Source organism: Furipterus horrens, unplaced genomic scaffold (genome assembly GCF_987537825.1).
Source record: "Furipterus horrens unplaced genomic scaffold, mFurHor1.1.pri manual_scaffold_6, whole genome shotgun sequence".
Classification (NCBI taxonomy): domain Eukaryota; kingdom Metazoa; phylum Chordata; class Mammalia; order Chiroptera; family Furipteridae; genus Furipterus; species Furipterus horrens.
Window position 1 is genome coordinate 14,864,475 of NW_028327176.1, and position 22,629 is coordinate 14,887,103.

Consider the following 22,629-nt stretch of genomic DNA (forward strand, 5'->3'; position numbering starts at 1 on the left):
AACTAATCTATTTGGTAAGCACTGAACAAAAAAGCAACCAAACACATGACTTAATAAACCACATGAAGAAAAAGAAAAGAGTATTTAAAGAGCACGTAAGCACTGCAGGTTACATGGTGTGACTGTAGATCATGAAGAAACATGCAGAATATAATTTGCATATAGCAAATAACCTCTGATTGAGCAAAAACTGATGGTTAAGTTCATAAAAATTATGTCATAAACACTAAGAGCCACTACCAAAAAAAAAGTGTGTTATTAATCCCAAAGCCAGGACATTACATTATTTATACCACTTCCTGCTATTATGTGAAGTATGGAAAAATGTGATCATTCCACTTAAGTTCATATATTAAGTTTTTGCTTTTGGCCAAAAGCCACTCGAAGACTTCAAAAAACTACAGTATTCCCTCACTTATCGCGGGTATTACGTTCTAGACTCCCCCACAATAGGTGAAAATCTGCGAAGTAGGAACTTTACATTTATTTTAGTATGTATATATATTTTAAGGCTTTATAAACCCTTCCCACACACTTATAAACCGTCCCCAGTCCCTTATTAACCTTTTCCACACTTTTATAAACACTACTTATGTTCTTAAACATATTCTACACTCTTAAACCTATGTAACTTTAACAACATATGTATACAGTACCGCAAAATCCTGCGATATAGCGAAAAATCCGCAATAGTTAAATATAATATTTTTAAAAATCCCATGATACAGTGAGGCCACAATAAGTGAACCGCAATATAGAAAGGGACTACTGTATAAAGTTACATAATTTTCAAAATAAATCAAAATGATCATAACAAAGCTAGAATACTATGAATATTATACTGACCCCAAAATTCTGTACCTGCTTTTTCTAACCAGTGTACTGACATGCCTTTTTCTTCATTCTTTTAACACTGGATATCAATTTTTGACATTTTTTCCAATCTGATTAGCATTCAGGATTTGTTTTTAAACAGCATTTCCCTAATTACCAGTGAGACTGAAGATCTTACATTTACTGGCCATCTGAATTTCTTCTAAAATCTGCCTCTTTTATATTTTTTTTATCGTATTGTCTTTTTTATTTATAAAAACTATGTAGTGTGAACAGCAATCTTTTTATCTGTTGTATGGCAAATATTTTGCCTGTAATTTGTCATTTCATGAAAGTTTCAATTTTTATAGAATTTCATAAAATAAAACTTATCAATCTTCTCTTTTTATACAAAAATGTTTTCTCTAGATTATCTTCAATGTAAATATGAGAGGAAAACTGGCATTCAAAAGAGATCGTTTCCAACTTTTACCAATTTACATACCACAAATCTTCAGTGGTGCTTCCAATTCCAAAAGAATAGGCTGGCTGAGAAAGATCTCCCGAGACTTGATACATAAGCCCCGAACTTCTGCTTCAGTCATCTGCACAATCTTTCCTGGACGACATCCTCGTACTGGTAAACAATGAATGAAATTATCAGTTTTCTAAAATTTATTCATAAATAATAATCCTTAAAAAGAAGTCACACCCATATTTTGAAGATCAGGAAAGTCACACAGGCGGCAAACTACCAGATATACCGGTGTACCCTATGGCTAACAGTGAGGTTATTCTATGATAGCTGGCTTCTGTCTCCACTGTTGCTAGTTCTTGATGATACTCTGTAAGGCTGCTACCACGGAAATGCAGTCCTCCCTGCTCTCCAGGGGAGGCCTTACAGGCCAAGAGAAAGAAAGGTTTCAGGGAGAGTACCTCTAAGTGTCTGGCCTACTATCTCAGCAACGTCTTGCATTTAGTAGTAAAAGGCCAAAATTGCATCAGTAAGAAGCTGTGGCTAAGAAGAAAGGAAGATTATGAAAGGCAGCTGACAACAAGAGACTTAGCTTCACCACTTTCTTGTAATATCACCAGCAGTCCCCAAAATTTTAGCAACTACCACTTCTATTTTCTGGTCAAAAACGAAACAAATTTTAAAAAAGGTGCTAGATATTTAATAAATGTTAATGCATTATTATGGTTACCATAGGGCATTATATTGAAAATTCTACAGATGGAGGAAAGCATTTTTCACATGAATAAGCAAATAAAATCCACTAATATGGTCCCCAACAACTTCTGAGATGGAATGGAAAGAAATGGTGCACGGCGGGTTCCTTATTTGCCCTCCTGAATTGAACTTGTAATCATTTCCTCTCATTACCTTCTCCACTTGCTCTTCCTCTTTAACCTCTAAAAATACTGCTAGCTCCCATTCAATCTTAACTGAAAAGACATTTAAACAAAAGAAAACAGGGACGATATCTCTATATAACCCTATTATTTTCCATTTACAATGAAGTCCACACATTTCTTACAAAAAGTTGCTATGATTCTTTTGTCAGGGCAAGAGAGGCTTAACCCTTTGAGTGCCACGCATAATTTGGATCAACATGAGAGAAAATTATATCAATATATAACCTGAGGTACAAAAAAGGAGAACAAAACAAAATATGAATTATTCCATTGTTATTTACATTTATAGCCATCGAAAAAAAGTGTCGCTGCGAGCAACTCTGGCACTTTTGGGAAAATTTGTCAGCGTCGCTCACAGTGATGTTGGCACTCAAAGGGTTAAGGGATGGGGGAGCCCTGTGGCCAAAGCCAATCCATGTGTATTTTCCATTAATATAGTAATACACAGTAACGAGGAGATATAGATGCAAATGTTGAAATGTGCTTTAGCAAATATGAGTTAATATGACCACCTCTGAAATTCAAAACAATGATCAGAACTTTTTAAAAATTATATTGTTATTACAATTGTTCTGAATTTCCCCTCTTTGCCCCATACCACCCAGCGCCCCCCACTCCTCAGGCAATCCTCCCAACATTGTTCATGTCCATGAGTCAGGCGTGTAAGTTCTTTGGCTGCTCCATTTTCTATACTGTACTGTACATCCCCATGGCTATTCTGTAACTACCTATTTGTACTTCTTAATCCCCTCACCTCTTCACCCACTCCTCCATAACCCCTTCCCATCTGGCAACCATCAAAATGCTGTCCATAGCCATGATTCGGTCTCTGTTCTTATTTGCCTAGTTTGTTTTTTAGATTCAATTGTTGATAGATATGTATTTTTTTGCCAATTTATTGCTCGTGGTTTTGATCTTTTTCTTAAATAAGTTCCTTTAATATTTCATACAATAATGGTTTGGTGATGACAACTCCTTTAGATTTTTCTTGTCTGGGAAATCTTTATCTGCCCTTTGTTTCTAAATGATAGCTTTGCTGTGTAGAGCAATCTTGGCTGTAGGTCCCTGCTTTCTATGACTTTGAATATTTCTTGCCAATCCCTTTTAGCCTGGAAAGTTTCTTTTGAGAAATCAGCTAACAGTCTTATGGGAACTCCACTGTAGGTAACTAACTGCTTTTCTCTTGCTGCTTTTAAGATTCTCTCTTTATCTTTAACCTTTAGCATTTTAATTATGATGTGTCTTGGAGCAGGCCTCTTGAATCTATCTTGGTAGGAACTCTCTGTACTTCCTGAACTTGCATGTCTATTTCCTTCATCAAATTAGAGAAGTTTTCTTTCATTATTTTTTCAAATAGATTTCCAGTGTCTTGCTCTTTCTATTCTTCGGGCAGCCCATGATGCAAATGTTGGACCTCTTGAAGTTGTCCTAGAGGCTGTGCATACTATCCTAATTTTTTTGGATTCTTTTTTCTTCTTGTTGTTCTGATTGGTTGTTTTTTGCTTCCTTATGTTCCAAATCATTGATTTGATTTTCAGCTTCATCTATTCTACTGTTGTTTCCTTGTAAATTGTTCTCTATTTCAATTACTTTATCCTCCATTTCTGACTGGATCTGTTTTATGATGCCGAGGCCTTCATTGAGTTCTGTAAGCATCCTTATAACCAGTTTTTTTAACTCTGCACCTGAGAGATTGCTTATATCCACTTAGTTTACCTCTTTTTCTGGAGTTTTGATCTGTTCTTTCATTTGGGCCATGTTTCTTTGTCCCCTCATTTTGGCAGCCTCCCTGTGTTTGTTTCTATGTATTAGGTAGATCTGTTTTGATTCCATGTCTTGGCAGTGTGGCCTAATGTAGTCCTGTCAGGCCCAGTGGCACAGCCTCCCCTATCACCCAAGCTGGGTAGTCAAGGTGCACCCTCCATGTGGGCTGAGTACACCCTCCTCTTGTAGCTAAGCCTTGTTTGCTGTTGGCAGGTCAATGCGAGGGATTCACCCAGGCTTGTCAGCTGCAAGGATTGGCTATGACCACTTAACAGCAACCTCCGCCCTCCGTGGAGCATCAGCTGTGCAGGGGCAGGGTGGTGGTGCTCTGATGTGGTCTGTAACTGTCCACTGGGTGTGCTGGCTCTGTGGTTTCCCAGGTGGTGCAGGCCAAGGTCAGCCCCCACCTGTGTTTTTCCCAGAGCCACCTTGCCTGAGCTATAAAGTAATTTGAGATGGCTGTTACTTGTGCTGGGCTTGGAGATTCCAAGGTGAAGCCAAGCTGTGAATCTAGGTTGGCTGCTGCTGGTGCCTGGCCTGGGGCTCACTGAGGCCAGTTGTTGCTTGTTTGAAAGGACTTAGGAAGTTGTGAAGTATGAGCCAAGACCAGCCATTCATATGGAAAAGCAGCTTGGGTGGGCCCATAAGTTGGGTAGGGCAGTCTCTGGGGATCTCCAAGGTGGGTCAACCAATGTTAGCGAGGTTGATGGAGTCTCAAATGTGGTAACAGCTTCCTGGCTCTGTGGAGAAAGGGTTTAGAAAAGGGACAATGGCCTCTGCTCACCATGATGCCAGACACTTCAGTCCCTTCCTTTATGCCACTGGTACCTTTGAAGGTGCTACCCTGGTGTTGGAGCTCAGAGGGAGAGTCTGAGTAGGTGAGTCTGTGTGTGGGTTCTTTAAGAGGAACTGCTTGGGAATCTAGGAGTGTCTTCCATGACTCAATCGTCACTTGGTTTTGCAGCTAGAAGTTGTGGGGACTTATCTTCCTGGCACTGGAACACTGGGCTAGAGGGCCTGGTGTGGGGCTGGGACTCCTCACTCCTGAGATATCCCTCCCAAATTCTTACCCACCACATGTGGGTGAGGGACCAGCTGTTTCTACCAGTCTGGATGGATGTGGTTTCTTTAATTCCATGGTTGTCAGACTTCCATTCAACTTGATTTCTGACAGTTTTGAGTGATGGTTGTTCTCTATTTTAGTTATAATTTTGATGTGGTTGTGCGAAGAGGAGAGCCATGTCTGCCTACGCTGTCATCTAGACCAGGAGTCAGAACTACTTTTATTATAGGAACTTAAGATATCTTAATTAGCTCTCAAACATTAATTAAATACTTCCCGTGGACATCTGAATTTTTCTAAGACCAAAAAAGACATCGAACTTTTTACCTTCCATTAAGTATTTAGAATACTAGCTTAGATTCAATGCCTTGTGATAGGAACAATTCTTAGTCTTGGCATTAAGTTTTAACTGTGGGAAATGATGGTGAAAAATACAGTTCTACAATCAAGGCATGATATATCTGTTTTAGGTTAAGGAAAACAACATATACTCCTTGAAAGAGTAAAGATCTCTGGTTGCTTTCAAATGACAAATACACTTCTTACGTGACCATTATTAGGTTGAGACTAGTGTGGGGTCACTTTGACATGTCAATTTAAAGTGTCTAAATTACAATGGTGAATATTTTATCTATTTGTTTTATCTTCTAAGTTATGTGTCTATTTAATTTTGACCTCCTAAGTGAGCAATTTAGGTTATACTAAGGTGTGTTCTGACTAATGTTTTTAGAGCTAAAAATGCTTCAACTATAAGTCATGCCAATCCACAGAAATGAAAAATTTGCCAAAACAAAAATATACCACATAAAATGTCTTAAGTTTCTAATTCTGAAACGCATGTTTTTTTCCCAATTAGTATCTCTGAAGTTGGGATATACTTCTGCAACAAAAAATTTCTTGCAAGTGTAATTGGCAGTGGCTCTCCCACTCAAGTGGCACATAATAGTGTATTTCAAAATCAATCACATTTAAGAGTTGATCAAATACAGAGAGGCTAAAGGTTCTTCAGAAGATTAAGCCTTTGACAAATGACCACTTTTTAGGAATAAATTAGCCAAATGTTTGGGAGATTAGGGAAGACTGCTCAGGGCAATCCCAGCTCTCTTTCAATTCAAAAGTAGTGGTCCCTTATATACATAAGTCCCTCCTTGTCTGCTGGGAAGTGGTACCTCTTTTTCAATTTTCTGTAAGAAACTGTATAAAATTGATGAAAGGTCTTCTTCAGATGTTTAGGTCACCAGTGAAACCATCTGGGCCTAGAATGTTCTTTCTGAGAAGTACTTCAAGTACAAAATCTTTTTTTTTTTTAAGCACATATAAGACTGTTCATATTTTCTATACCTTGTATGAGGCTTTGCTGAATTTCTAAATTGTCAAATTTATTAGCATTATTTATAATATCTTATCCTTAAAAATACACACACACACACACACACACACACACACACAATGTATCTCTGAACCATCTGAGAATGGATTGCATACATCATGCTCCTTTACTCCTTGATAGCCCTGACTGGGGTGGCTCAGTGGGTTGGGCATTGTCCTGCTCACTGAATGGTGGCTGGATTGATTCCCAGTCAAGGCACATGCCTGGGTTGTGGGCCACGTCCCCTCCCTTCCCCTCTAAAATTAAATAAAATATTTTAAAAATACATCAGCATATATTCTCTAAGACTATCCTCTTATATAAAACCCTAGTATTGATACAAGTTATCAAATTCAGGAATCTAACATCAATACAAATCTAAGAATAAACTACAATTTCAATAACTGTCACTCATGGCCTTTATGGCAGTCTCTTCCCTTCTAATACAGAACTCAATCCAGGATTACACTACTGAATTTATTTGTCCCATCTCTTTGGTCTCCTTTAATAGTGACATCTCCTGTGTCTTTCCTGGGTGTTTTCTATTTTATTTTTATATTTGTATTTATATTTATCAATTTTATTAATTTTTCAATGATTTCATTTTTAAGAATACATCTGCTTTTTGATTTCAGCTCTTCTTTCATATTTTCCATTTTATTAAAATTTTCTTATTCTTCTATTGTCTTGAAATAGAAGCTTAATGTTCAGTCTCTCGTTTCTCATATATACACTGAAGCTCTACATACCTCTGTCAGCATTGCTTTTAGTTGCAGTTGCACAAGTTTTGACACCTATTTTCATTATTATTTGGGTTGACATTATTTTATGTACATGTAAAAATATACTGCTTAATTTCAAAGTATTTGAGGATTTTTCTAGTTATCTGCTACTGACTTCGTTTATCATCACTGAAGTCGGAGAGTATACCTGAGATCTCATTTCTTTCAAATTCACTGAGATTTGCTTTATAGTATATTTTACAGTATTCTTTCGTAAGTGTTCTATACATATTTTAAAAGCATGTACAGTTGACCTTTGAACAATACAGGTTTGAACTGCTCAGGTCCACTTATAAGCTGTCCCCTCTCCCCAATAAATACCTGTATTATTTTCAATCCACAGTTGGGAGTATGAAGATGCAGAGGGCTGACTGTATGTATTGATTTATGCCATTTTATATAGGAGATTAGAGCATCTGTGAATTTTGGGGCCTGGACCCAATCCCCTGTGGGTACAGAGCATAGTTAAGTTTGGGAGGAGTCATGAGTCAAAAGTTATACATGATTTTTGACTGCACCCCAACCTCCATATCATTCAAGAGTTAACTGTGTATCCTGTGATTGTTGGGTAAAGTGTTCTGTGTGTGTGTCAATTAGGTCAAGTTGACAATGTTGTTTAAATCTTTTGTTCTATTAGTTATTAAGAAAAGTGCATTAATCTACTATGGTTGTGGCTTTGTCTATTTTATCCTTTTGATTCTATTAACTTTTTTTGTGTTTTAGACCTATATTATTAAATACCTAAAAAATTTAATTATATCTTCTGTCAAATTTAATTCTTTTAACATTATACAATGCCTTTCTTTACCTTGATCAATACTTTTTGTCTTATACTCTACTTTTTCTGACATTAATATATAGCCAAATCAAGGTTTCTTTTAATTAATATACATGTGATTATATTTTTCCTGTTCTTTTACTTACTCATCTGTACCCTTAAAATTAAATGCCCCTTGTAAACAGTATATAGGTTAGGTCTTCTGAGCTGTCTTGAGTGTTTGTTCCTTTTACATTTATTATAATTACTGACAGTTGAGTTGAAGTCTACCACCCTGTCCTTTGTTTAGTCTCCTCTGTTCTTTATTCCTTTATTTCTCTTCTCCTGCATTTCTTTGGAGAAATCAAATTACTCTTTACTACTCCATTTTCTCCTCTATCAGCTTTTTAGTTATATATTCTTTTTCTTCTGGTTGTTACTGTAGAGATAAAAAAGAACCTTTTGACAGACTTACCACTCTCCAGTCTTTTGTTCTACAGTCATCACATAATATTGTTTCCACATTTTAAACCCCACATGCAGTAATAATTTTGAAGAGTATTAATTTATATTTACGTGCATTAATCCTCGTTGTTGTTCTTCATTTCCTTCTGCAGTTCTGTGCTTTTATTTGGGATCATTTTCTTTCAAAATGAACTTCCCTTAGCATTTTCTTGTGATGGTCTGTTATAAATTTCCTTTTACTTTGTCTCTACGTTCACTTGTGAAGGATATGCTCATTGGATTTAGAATCTAAGGTGAGCATTCTTCTTCTTTTTTTTCCCCTAGCACTTTAAGAGCTCATTCTATTGATATTTGGCTTCTGTAATTTCAGGTAATATCAACCTCTCTCCTCAAGATAATAATTTCTTTTCTCTGGCAGCTTTTAAGATTTTCTTTTTCTTTCACTTTTAGCAGTTAAGTCTGTGATGGGTTTACTCATTATGGGTTTATTTGTATTTTTCCTGCTTGGAATTCACAGAGGTTCCTTAAACTGTGTTTTGGTATCTTTCTCAGTTTTGGAAACTTCTTAGTCATTTTTCCAATCCCATGTCTCTCCTGCTGGGTCTCCCACGGTACATGTTAAACCTTTCCACTGTCTCACACTTTGTGTATTTCACTTCCTTTTTTCCCTCAGTACTGCATAATTTTTACAACTTTTTCCCCCCTAGCTTACTACTCCTCTATTCTGCTCTTTCAAATTTGCTAGTAAACCTAACTACCAAAGTCTAAATTTTAATGTATTTTTTTAGTTGTAGAGTTTCCAGGTCTGATAAAAATTTTCATCTCTTCTTCTTTATTCTGAACACATTGAGTCAGTAATTTTAAAGTCTCTGTGTTATAATTCTAATTTTAAAGTCTCTGTGTTATAATTCTAATACCTAAATTACCTGTGGATTTGTTATTTTTTTCCTCTTGATTTTTGGTCAGTTAATCTTGTTAGTATGTCCTGAATGAAATATTTGATTATGGTTGAAAAAGGGGGAAATTCTAGACAACTTCCTCCATAGTTGTTTCCTTTTAGCAGCAAACAAGAGTGCCAACGACGCCCACATTTTCTTGAGGGTTGATCTATTTCAGTTTTGCCTTCAATCTTACAGGTATAATATGGCCCCTCTAACTTGGCAGAGTTTGAATGTCAGCTTTTACCTCCCTGGCACTAGGGGGATGGTGGAATCGCTGCTCAGATCTTTTAGCTTCCCCGTTACTGTTTTTCTTAGAATCTTCTTTTGCACACATATACCTTAGAAGTGAGTTAATGACTTTAGGGGGGCCTGACTACAGATTTGAAATGAGAATCTATGTGGATTTCACCTCTTTTGGACTTAAATTTCAACTGTTTTAACGGCCCCAGACTTTCACCTCTCCTCTGTGTCAGTTAAGACTGTAACTTTTTGTTTGGGGTCAATTCCCCTAGGCCTCCAGGAAAAAAGCCAGAGTGACTGGTGAGTTCAATGGTGTTTCCCTTCTCCCAAAGATCAAACCCTCAAACATTTCCTTTGTTGGATGTTCTCCAACAACTGTTGGATTCACATCAAAAATTCAGATGATTACATAAAGAATTTAGAGGAATACTTTCCAAGGATTAGACACTGTGGATCCTAACCCTGTTTTACCTGACTGAATCAGTCACACAACTTTGATGGAAGCACCAAGGACTCCTGACTCCTGATAAGTTACCAAATTTTTTGCTCCATAAGACGCACTTTTCTTCTCCCAAAAGTGGGGGGGGTGGGGGGGGGATGTCTGTGTGTCTTATGGAGCAAATATTGCGTCAAAGACTGTGATGTGTGTTACCTGACCTGTCAGCGGTGGCGACAGCTGTTAGAAGAGGAAGCGGTGGGCCCAGGAGAAACCCCTGGGGAACGTTCAAATGTCCCTCTTTACTGCTGAATCTCAGGGTGTCTGGTCAGTATGAAGATAGCGAAGAAAGTAGTATCAGTGATTGTGTGCAACTGAGCTTCATAAATTCTGACACTAGCGATGATGAGTTCTTGGGGTTCCCAGAAAACTAGAGGAGTACTTGAACCTTAAAGTCTCTCCTCATTTGTTAATGACAGTGATTATTTGTTAATGACAGTGATGATGGTTCTTAATACTGCTGTTGACTGCTGTTCACTTTACATAGTTGAAATATTATGTTTTATTAAATATTTTAGTACACCATTTGGTTCAGAATTTTTTTTGTTTTGTTTTCCTTCTCTAAACCTAGGTGAGTCTTATAGTGCGAAAAATACTAGTTTGCTTTTTTTTTCCGCAAAGGGTCAAATTTGGCCACATGCCTTTTTCTTTCTTTCTTTTTTTTTAAATCCTCACCCGAGGATGTTGTTACTGATTGGAGAGAGAGACACTGATGGAAAGGAACATCAATTAGTTGCCTCCTGTACGCACCATGACCAGGGAGGCATCAAACCCGCAACCTTTGGGCATGCTTCAGGGCCCAATGTCCATTTTTGTATAACTTATAAGTGAAGAGTAATTTTTACATTTTTTTTAATGGTTGAAGGAAAAAAGAACAATACTTTGTGACATAAAATTATATGACAGAGACCACACGGAACATTCTCATCGACTGGTACTGCTTCTAGGGTACTACAAATTGCAGAGATGCAGTTATAACTCAACAGTGTCTTGAGTGTCGTGCTTATTGCTGAACAATAACATTTTTATTTCTTTTATTACCAGTGCATATTCATTGTGTCAAAGCAATATAAGTGGGATGTGAATGTTATGCTTAAAAGCACAGTGGAATGTGGATTATTTTGTTATTGAATTAGATGGCTAGGCATTATATTTATGACATTATAGCTGTATTAAGAGAACACAACATTCATCACACAACATTCCCAATTCATAGGAAAGCAAGTCAAGAAATATTTTAAAAATTTAAATGGAATCTTATCACAGTAGAATTTCTTCACAAAAATAAAAGTAAGGTTGCAATGAAATAAGTTTCCAACTGGTTCATGCGTCAGCAAGTGAGGAAAGCCATTTACTAATGGTAAAGTTAAGTAAATCATGTTTGCTTGGAAAAGCCAAATTAATGTCTTGAGACAATAATCTTGCTTAAGACTATTAGCCTTTCTGTAAAAAACAGTTCTTGTAGAGTTGAGGACACTGGAAGCAATATCAAAAAGCAGTTAAAAAGACAGAACAAATGATTTTGAGTGGTTTTTCTAGGCTCTTGATGAGTTCACAGTTATTACAAATACTTAGATGTTGCTTTTTATGGAGCTAACACTGAATTTGAAGTGAATGGGGGAGCGTTAGCCTATAGCTTATGTAGAACAACTACAGGTAAGACTTTTTCAAAGAAGCTGAGGGGAAAAAAAAATACCAATGGTGATATGGAGCAGTAAAAGACTTAGTTGGACAATTTTATAAAGCTTGTGAAAATTTAGGTGTTTAAATCTATGGAGTTCCCTGGCTGGTGTGACTCAGTGGATTGAGTGCCAGCCTGTGAACCGAGAGGTTGCCGGTTCAATTTCCAGTCTGGGCACCTGCCTGGGTTGCAGGCCAGGTCCCCAGTTGGGGGTGTGCGAGAGGCAACCAATCTATATTTCTCTTGCACCTCGATGTTTCTCTTTCTGTCTCCCTCCCTTCCCTCTCTCTAAAAATAAATAAGTAAAATATTTTTTAAAAAGGTCTATGGAGCAATTACTCATTGGAAAAAAATTTTAAATCAGTTATGTATTACTGAAGTGGTACCAATGTTGAACTTCATTAGCTCTCATGAACTTAACCATTTTCAGTTCCATGAATAGTTGTCAGAAATAAAACGTGACTATCTTGACTTGCCCTACCACACAGCAGTTCAATGGCTTAGTAGTGACAGTTTTATTGTGACTTTTTTTTTGTTGTTCAGGGTCAATACTGAAATTTTTCTTATAGAGAAGAATCACCTTCAATCACTACTATCAAACACTGAGTAGTTTTATAAATTAGATTTTGCTGCAAACTCAGTAATGCTTCTTAATAATTCCTAAAATTATAAGGCAAAAAAAAAAAAAAAAAAGACTGAAATGTAATGCTGTGATTAAGTCATTTTGACAACTAATGTTGCTTGAGTCACAAGCAAATGCCAAATTACTTTATACACTTCTAGTGCTGTCAAAGTTAAAACAAGTGAGATTTTCATTCCCTCACTGATTTGCATGATATTTTCTAAACTCAAGCCACATTTCCAAGAGCACTTTTGAGACATCATCACTAGTGCAATATATATCAAAATCTATGTAGTTGTGCAGATGAGAAGCCTTAGACTAATCCTCTCCTGGAACTGATTAGTCTGCAATATAATGAAATGCTAAAAGACAAATATCTACAGAAGGCTAGTTCTATAAATGCCTTCCTAGTGACAATTAAAATCACTTAACTAAAGTCATATGCTTGTGGACATAAATCAGTATTTGGCAGTACCTGTGTTAAAAGTCATCTTCCAAGATAAAATGCATCAACAAATGAACACTTGCAATTGATTTTGATACAGAATACTAACTGAACCTCAATTAATCAAAATGCTATCTTCACGCCAAAGAATTCCCCTCTTCCCAGTATTACAAAAAAATTGTATTCAAGCATTATTTTTCAATTTCTTATTTATGTGGAAACTTCTTCAATGCAGGTTTGTCTTTTAAATTACAAATGGTGTGTCCTATATATGTGTCTATATGTGTGTTGTGTGTATACCAGTTTTTATCTTTCAATAAACACTTGCTATTTTCTCCATCAAGTTCTCACTAATAGTTGCCTTCTCCAAAACAGAAAGGATTCCAAGAAAAAAAGAACTAATTCCACTATCATGTCTGTCCCATGAAATCTCAGTAATCCTCATTAATCTTTAATATTTTAATTTCAGTGTGGTCTACTGAGTAGATTAACCCCCAATAAAGATTCACTCAAGATTACATACTGATCAACAGCAAAGTTCACTTAAATCCAGGTTTCCTATATTTTCTAAAATTTTCTGTACAATGAAATATCAATTTCAACATACATGGTGTGGCAAAAGTAGGTTTACAGTTATATGTATGGGAAATAATACAATAATTAATAATACAAGAGTAACGTATAACCAAGATTATTCTATGCAGCAAAGCTATCATTAAGAATTGAAGAACATATAAAGAGCTTCCCAGACAAGAAACGTCTATAAGGAAATCATCACCATCAAACTAGTATTACATGAAATGTTAGAGGGTCTTCTTTAAGAAAAGGGAGGGGAAAAAAGATTTTAAAAAATATTAGTGGAGGTAGGTGGGAAGGACTGAATGAAAGAAGGGGGAGGGATTAGTCAAAGAACAAATATGCATAACTGAGGAACAGAGACACCAATGTGGTGACTGCCAGAGGGTAGGGGGCGGGGCAGGGTTGGGAAGGGATGGACAAAAGGGGAGAAATAAGGACATTTGTAATAATGTCAGTAATAAAAATAAAGACAAAAACAAACCAAAAAATATGAATAAGATGGTATTAAATATATATCTACAAACAATTCAATCTAAGAAAAGTAAACAAGCAGAAAAAAAAAGTACAAGAATAAACCGTTTTGTGTACTCACAACTGTAAACCTACTTTTTCCCCACCATGTATTTTGCACATAAGCCAAAAAAAAAAGGAATAACTGTATAATTTTTATAATTGGCTATAATGTGGAATTTTAGTTTTAAGTGAAAGAATCTGGCAGTTGCCATAATTTCAATTTACCTGAAGTCTGATAGGAATAATTACCGTGGTTTCAGAGCCTACAGACGGCCTTCAGGAGCCCTGTATAATACCCCTATATGTCCATAATATTGTGTACACACATGAACATTTATATTTTTCTGAGGAGACCCATGGCTTTCATGAATTCTCAAAGGGGTCTGTGAATCATCTTAGAAAACTCATTCCAGGGACACAGATAAACAGATAATGAGAGAATTTAAAGGGTAGTGACAGACACAGGTGAGGGCTAGACAACTGAGGAGTAGAGGAAGGGGTGCTGTGGCTCCGACACTGCGATCCCTTTTTCACTGTGCTGACATCTACACGGTGTAAAGCAACGGCTGACACCTTAGCACGAACCAAGTCAGCGGTGCCAAGCACGGTGTGCTTACAGCCATGCCCTTACAGTGAAACACAAAGAAGCCCAGTTTCATTTCAGAATGCCCTTGATGGAGCAGTAAAAACAATCAATTTATTAATCTCCACCACTGAGTATACATCTTTTTAATATTCTGTATGATGAAATAGAAAGTACCCATAAAGCATTTCTGCTGCATACCAAGTACAACGGCCGTCTCCTAGAAAAGCACTCATGCGGCTGTTTTAGTTCCAAGCTGACCTAGCCACTTTTTTTCCCACAGAACATAATTTTTACTGGAAAACGCAACGGACAAACTATGATCATTCACACTTAAATCCTCTTGAAAATGAAAAAAAGTGTATCTGTCATTTCAATGAAAACAATTGACAGCATTTGTTGCTAATATGATTCAAGCTTTCAAGTAAAAATTAGAATTTTGGAAACCTGTATCCAGCACCATGAATTAGACAGCTTCTCCATACTTAAAGACTTATAATACCTTACTGCAATATTAACAAATGTGATTATTTTTTATATTGTATAAGGTATGTCAACATTTGAACATTTGAATAACTATTAACCGTTTTTCTCCAAATGACTAATGCATGTTACAATGTCATGTGTAAGATCCATTTAAGGTGCAAGATAGATCAATGAATTTTAATATAAGAAAATAAAAAATTGACATTTTAGATTCCACATTACAGTTAACTGTTAAGAAATTACCACTCGTTGCTTTTTGGTATAATATTAAAAAATATCCACAATTATAACACATAATAGGTGTTCTTAAACTTCTTTTACTATGAAAAGTAATTTTGATTTCTTAATCTTGAACATAGGGGATAGGATTAGGGGAAAAGTAAAAACAGTGTTAGATAAGGATGCAAAGCCAAGAAAATGTTTTGGTCAACCTGTAATTGACTAGTTGGGAACTCAGGGATATTCTGGTGAATATTCTGGGGATAAAATTCCTTTATAGTAAAATAAGTGTGTCAAAACCTCCAAATAATAGTGTCAGCACAAATGAAGACCCAAAGGCAATGCTCCCACTACATTAAGCACATAACATAAATACCTCTCTCCTTGGCCATGCACAAATGCAGGTGAACTTGGGAAGGGAGAGCCCTGAGGCCAGTGATTTTCAGGAAGGCTGTGTATACCCGCAGAAATTCACACATGTGAATAGCGCAGAGGCAGAATCAAGGACAACTGTCACTCTCCTTTTACTACTTTTTCTGTTGTATGACAAGTACCCACTGAGACCAGAAACTGAATTCCTCCATCCAACTAGGAAAAGACTGGCGACCTATTATTTATACTTACTTACCTACAGAATTAGTTTCTGCACTTTTAGTCTTCTACCCCTCATGTGGAATAAAGATGTTATTTCCATTAAAGCATTTTCACTTATCCAACAGATGGAAAATCTCAACTGCATGGTATGTTTTAGAGAATAAGATGTAAAAGAAATTCCATTTCACCTACTAATAACCAAGACTTCAAAAATAATCCAGTTCATTCTGGGGGTGGGGGAGAAGGGGAAGGTGGAAGGGCAACAAGAACTGTGCCACTGATCTTCTGTCTTCTCTGATCCGCTACACTCCAGAAGAAGCAGCCTTGAAGTGGCTATTTACAGCTGCTAGGGGAGCAGTGATCACTGCCTGAGGGTATAAATTTGTATCCATGCAAAATTAATCCTAGAAGATTCAACTGGAATCCCTATCTCCACCAGCACACACCACTGCTAAGCGTACTGACATTTAGAAACCATTTCTCCTTGCATCCCTATATCCCAAGACTTCCAGGATAACCTTTGTTTCAGAAACACTTACTTTAGCTATTAACACTTATTTTAATTATTATTTCTAAATATCTTGACATTCTTATGCACCTACATTATTTAACATATGTTAAAGTTGTTTAAGAATGCCTGCCATTGGAATGGATACTCTGTTAAACAATAAATGTGGAGAATAAGAAATGAGAGGGGAAAAACCTACCAGATACAATTTACTATCTTCTTAACTAATCCTAAATCTTAATATAATCCTGTCTTTAAACTCAAATGTAAATAGATTTTTAAATCCCAATGAATCCTAATCTTGGATTTAGATATTTACCAGAAAAACTCCAGCTTCTGGGATACTTCTTTAAACTGTCAAACTTTCCCTCACCTGCAGGAACTAACTAATGGGAAAAAAATGAAGCATCTTTATGCTTCCTCTAGCCTATCATCTGAGGAGAACGAAAAGAAGAGAGGAAGTATCCCTTAGGTGATCTCCCCTGCTCCCCAACCTACTCTTTTCTAACAGACCTGGCTTTGGACCTATGTACACTGCCCCTGCAGACACTGAGGTTGTGAGGAGCAACTCAGCACCTCCTTCAAATTGACCAGCCTTTAGCTTGAGGGATCATAATTAAACAACTTAAACAGAAAAGAAGCTTTAAATAGTCTGGCAGTTCCTCAAAAGGTTAAACATGAAGTTGCCACCATATGATGCAGCAATTCCACTCCTAGTTTTATATATATATATATATATTCATATTCAAGGAAATGAAAACACGCCCACGGGAAAACTTGTACACAAATATTCATAGCAGTATTATTTACAATAGCCAAAAAGAAGAAACTATTCAAGTGATGAATAATAAGTTAATTTTATGAAACATTCAGTCATTAACGGAATGAAATACTAACATATGCTATATCATAGGTAAACTTTAAAAACATTAAAAGAAGTCAATCACAAAAGACCACATATTATACAATTTCATTTATATTAAATGTCAAGAACAGGCAAAATCCAGATAGAACATAGATTCAGTGGCTGCCTAGCATAGGGGAGGAGGGAAGCAGCAGTGAAGAAAGGGTGGTGGCCAATGGGAACAGGGCTGTGTTTCAAGGTGGCGGTTGTGAAAACATTCTACAGTTGACTGTGCTGATAGCTGTTAACTCTGTGAACATACTAAAAAATCACCGAATTATACACTTCAAAAAGGTGAACTGTATGCTATATGAATTATATCTAAATAAAACTATTACTTACAAGGGGAGCTTTAATGTGGTTATTTTATTTTTCAAATGCATTTTTTTAAACCTTCAAAAGGACACATAAGAGGAAAATTTCCCATTTGCTTAGTCTGTCAGTTTAAGTAAATTTTTATAATACATGATCCACAAGAAAGGAGGGGAGATGTATACTAAATTGTCACAGCAATTCCACAAATTCAGACATCTGGCAGGTTGAGACAAAGTGAAAAACAGATTTAAAAACAAAAGAAGAACACACATAGCCCAAGATTTTCATAAAGCTATTAGTGGGCCAAAAATATAAACACAATCATATTCTGCCACAGAAGTGTATACAGTGCTAATAGTCAACAATTCATGTTGTAATATTTAAGCTTAGTTCTGTGGCAGATTCGAAGAAAAAAACTTGAAGAAAACTTTTCTATCATATAGCAAATAGCTTTTGAAACATTTCTGAAGACATTTCAATGACAAGGAGAAATGTTCATGATGTAATACTTGAGAAATTAACCCATAAAGCTATAAAAATAATATTCTAATAGTATAAAGTATATAAACAAAAATATAACAAAAATTTTAAAAGACTTGTTTCTGAATAGTGGATTTAGAGGAGTTGGGTTTTTTCCCATTTGTACTTTTTTGTTTCACAAATTTTCTACAATACTTACTTTTATAATCAGAAAAAAGCAAATTCCAGAACACAGTTTTACACATATACATTACATACATAATATATGATAATTATCTGATATATATAATAGATGCATGTTAATTACTATTAACTGGTACAACCCAGTTTTTAAACATCTGGATCAAGTCTGTGCTGGGAACAGAGCTAGCACCATCTTAACTGGTGGAAAGTAGCTTTCCATACTTATTCTCTTCCCAAAACAGCAGACTATAGTCATTCCATTTCACTTCCTCCAAAATAAACACAACATTTATAGTTTGAATAAAGATCCCCAGGTGATTCTGCTACACTACTACTACCACCCTAACTCCTTTTGGAACTACTGATATCAAAGATTTCCCAGGATTTGCATCGGAACTAGCTGCAATTTAAATAATTAGTCAAACGCACTGCGATAAGCCAGAAGAACGTGGTAGCAGGGTCACTACTGGGGTACAGTGGCTTACAGTTCTAAGTAAAACGAAACCCAAGAAAATATAACTAAAGAAATATACACTCTCCAAACAATAAACCAGTGTATTATTTTGCATTAAATAATACAATTTAAAAATTGTTCTAGGCACTTTGTAAATATGGCATCAACAATATGTCCACCTAAAAAAACACAAAGCAAAACTCATAAAATATAGTTAGTAAAAGTTATATAGCTGATTGGCAATTTAATATAATAAAAAAATCAAGAATATTGTGGAACTCTAATCAACACTTTAAAAATGAGATCAAGTCCTGCTGAACCCCACCCCACGTAGAGAAATTGCACCAAATTTTAACATGTTCATGTAATTAAAACAAAAACAAATACAAAAAACTAACAGTAGCTATTCTTCTGGGCAACCTTTACAAAATACCATCACTTAAATTTGAGTTAAATTTAACTAGCATGTGACATCACTGAAGGAAAAAAAAGCAAACCCAAAATTTTTTATTTGAAGGCTTAAAAATAATTACTTATTAGAAAATCCAAGTCTGTCTTGGATGTCATTTAATGGTCTAGATTTTGGAAAGGGAACGGAGAGGAGGAGCCTGGAGAATTTAAGAATCTCAGGGAGGCACTATCAAACTAAATATATTTCCCTGGATTAAGAAGCAAGTCGTGAAACTCTTTACTGAGAGGTGTGTTGAACATATGAAAAGAGAGGAGGCCAAAAAAACCCCAAATCACTTGTTTATGTTGGGAGCTCCTTGAGTGAAGAGACTGTGTCTTATCTTTGGATTCCTGGTGACTGGCTGGCACAATGCAGGTCAATAAATGCTAATTTAAAAGGAGAAAATGTCTGGACTAAAACTCTCACCAATAAAAGGAAAAACGGTCCAAAACCAGGACCAAACATTTAATTTGAACTCATAAAAACAAATGAAATCACTCACTCTATTTTTCACACCACATCTCTTTCCCACTCGTGAAAATTCTTAAGTATCTATAATCATAAAAGGTTCCAGATCAAACATTTTAATACACAAAAGTCCACTGTTTTTTTATACCTACAAAATATATAAACATGTAAGTATATGGAAAAGTAGTTGAGACACAAACATCAGATTTTAAAAATATTTAAATTTATAAGCCAAATTTAACAAGTATAAAAATGTTTGTGGGCCTAAATTTCCCTCAAAGTTAACAAGATATTAAGTCTTTAGAATACCTATACTTCTCTCTTACAACAACACACAATTACCAAATACAATTTCTTTCAAAGCAAATGCCTCGGACACTCAGCAAGATTTTCACATCTGCCTAAGTCCACCGTCTTCAGCAGTGAACACTAACTGCAGGCGCCAGGGGGCCTCCCAGGAATAACTTGGTAGTAAAGAGAAAGGTAAATAAGAGTTCCTGGTAAAACTTCGCTCCTTACTCAGCCTTAGATGGCTGGAAGGCTTTCACATCTGGAGCAAATATACTGTAGCTCGTTACACAACGGGGACACAGAACTGATGACAAACCGACAATGGTTAAAAAGAAAAGAAAGTAGCGCCCCCCTAGCCCCATCATACAATCTCTGATGATTTTCCAAAAATAAGTACATACTGAGTTTCTACTGCACCAATTACCTTCAGATAATATGAAAGCAAATAATAACAGCTGCCACATATGCAACCTTCCACGGTTTCCGGAGAAAAGGACTCAATTATTTTTAAGGCTTAATTTTTTCCCTACACATCCACGAAGCAGTGAGTGATGACGCAAATTTTAGGCGGAAGGGGCTCACTGGGAGAAGCCCGCGTTTAACGCTGAATAATATCCTGGCCTCTCCATCTCTTCACTCTCCCTCAGTAACCCACCCCAAAATAAAACTATTCAATAAAAACGGAAGGGTCCGGAAACTTCAAAAGCTGCAAAGACTTGTCAATACCTTTTAAAACACGAGAGGCCGGACAACAGACCTTTGCTAAGTTTGTGCAGATACCGAATTCTGTTCAAACCTGTTAAAGCCTCAAACCCTAAAGCTAATACCTTCAGCAAACGTGTCTACATATTCCATTTTTCTTGCGTGCATCTTCAACTCGATCAGAGACTTACTATTTTTTAACGAAAATAATAAACAGGAGGTACTCAACTCGCGTTGCTATCCTCTCCTTAAAAAGAGTTCGTCCTAGAGCATCATATAAAAAGGCAGAACAGGTTTTTATAAAATTCACCCCCGGCGCTAGAATTGGAGGCAGCCAAGGGCAATGCACAAAGAGAACAGAGAAGAAACACACGTTCCACGGACACACCATGCACAGGAGCGCGCATCCTGGCACCCTCCTTGGGAAGGGTCACCCAGCCGCCCTGGGCTCCTCGCGCCCCCAGGCCCGCGCGTGGCCGTGCCGGTCGCCGAAGGTCCCCGGGGACACTACCCGACGCGCCGGGCCCGGCCGCCTGCGACGACGGTCCCTCTAGCCCTCCTTCACCCCCGGCCCTTTTCCAGGAGGCCGCTCCCCCCGGCCAACCAGCCTCTTCGCCCCTCTTCGGCGGCCGCCTCAGGACGGGCAAGCGGGTCCCCTCCGGTTTCCGCAGCAAAGAGGGAATGCGGCTTTAGGGAGGCGCCCCCTCCCTGCGGCCGGCCGGGCCCCGCACTCACCCTCCAGCAGCCGGGTGATGAGACTGTCCACGTTCAGCTCCCCGTCCGCCATCTTGTCGGCACCAGACGCTCCTTCCCGGCAGCCGGAACAAGGGCTTCTCGGCGGCGGAGGCTGCGGCGACCGCTCGGCGTTCCCTCACCTGCAAGTCACGCGGCGTTTCGCCCCGATTCCAGCTCCCCCTTGTCCCCCGAGCCCTCCCCCCACCCCCTCCCCACCAAGTAGTGGAGCGCGCGCACTCGGAAGCACACACAAGAAATAAATAAATAAACGAGCCAGCGGAGCCCCCAAGAACAGGGCCGCGTCAGACCCAGCCGCCACCTCGTCGTCGTCCTCGGCGCCGCCCAACTCCTCAAAGCTCACCAGCGCCGCCGACGGGCCCACCCGCAGCGGCACTCACTCCGCGCCGCCCAGCCCTGCCACCGCGCTACGCAGCCCCGCGCAGGCGCACCGCGCTCTCTTTCACTGACACCTTTCGCCTTCCCGGCCTCCGCGCAATCGCACTGGACTCGGTTCTCCCGCCGCCGCCACGGCCACCGGCGCCACCGTCTTGGTGCAGTTGCGTCGCCTGCTCTGGCCGCTCCCACTGCGCCGAATCGCCGTGGAGGCTCCCGGGGTCGGCCGAGCGGAGGCAGCGCTGCCCTTCCCGCTTCCCAGCTGCCCAAGCCCTGGCGCTCCGCCTCGCTTTTCTTTTCTTGGCTTCATTCCCGGGCTGTGCGAGCAATTCTTCCTGTGTCCGTTAATCGGGAAACGCGGACTGCATTGCCCATGTTTGAAGCAGCAGCCATAGAGGCCGTTGGAACCCACCATAAGGTTCAGAGTAGGTGGGTACCAAAGAGAGAGAAGCCTCGCTCGGCTGATACTGACGCTAAGGAGGCTCTTGGCAGGAGTGTGAGCAGTGGCCTGTGGGCAGAGTGGAGGTCATCAGTTAAGGAAGGCAGCATCTTGGGAGCAGAGACGGGAGAAGGCTGCCAGTGGTGCAGGAGACATTGGGTGGACCAGACACCGTGGTGGGCAGCAGCTCTCTGTAGCACCCAGGCCTGGAGACTAGCAGACCTGGGAGCAGGGGACTCAGGTAGTGGTTCTGATTTCATGAAGGAAACTGCCTCCTACTCTTTGGGGACGTGTGGCAAGACTTAGAAAAGGGACCAGGCTTAGACGTTGCTCCTTGTTAGACTAGAATTGTTCATCTGACAAACCGAAGGGCAAACTATTAGCTGGGACTTCCAACCCAGTGGGGCTTTAGATTGTGGTGTGCTGGAGCCAGTTTACATGGTTCACGAGAGCCAACTGTTCAACTTTCAGGAATTTT

At 38.3% G+C, this 22,629-nt stretch overlaps 1 protein-coding gene across 2 annotated transcripts in view; it reads right to left on the minus strand.

Annotated features, from left to right (window-relative positions):
* Positions 1-21,728, minus strand: part of PPP1CB (protein phosphatase 1 catalytic subunit beta) — a 42,246-nt gene extending 20,518 nt beyond the window's left edge. Inside the window, exons 1-3 of one of the 2 annotated variants that reach the window (XM_090280990.1) lie at positions 21,681-21,728; positions 21,320-21,459; positions 1,319-1,450 (exon numbers count right to left, since the gene is read on the minus strand). In XM_090280990.1, coding sequence (XP_090137116.1) covers positions 1,319-1,450; positions 21,320-21,371 — 184 coding nt within the window. In that variant the 5' untranslated portion in view covers positions 21,372-21,459; positions 21,681-21,728. Of the gene's footprint in view, positions 1-1,318; positions 1,451-21,319; positions 21,460-21,638 lie in introns of both variants that reach the window. The other variant, XM_090280989.1, reaches the window with a different exon arrangement.
* Between the last annotated feature and the right edge of the window lie 901 nt (positions 21,729-22,629).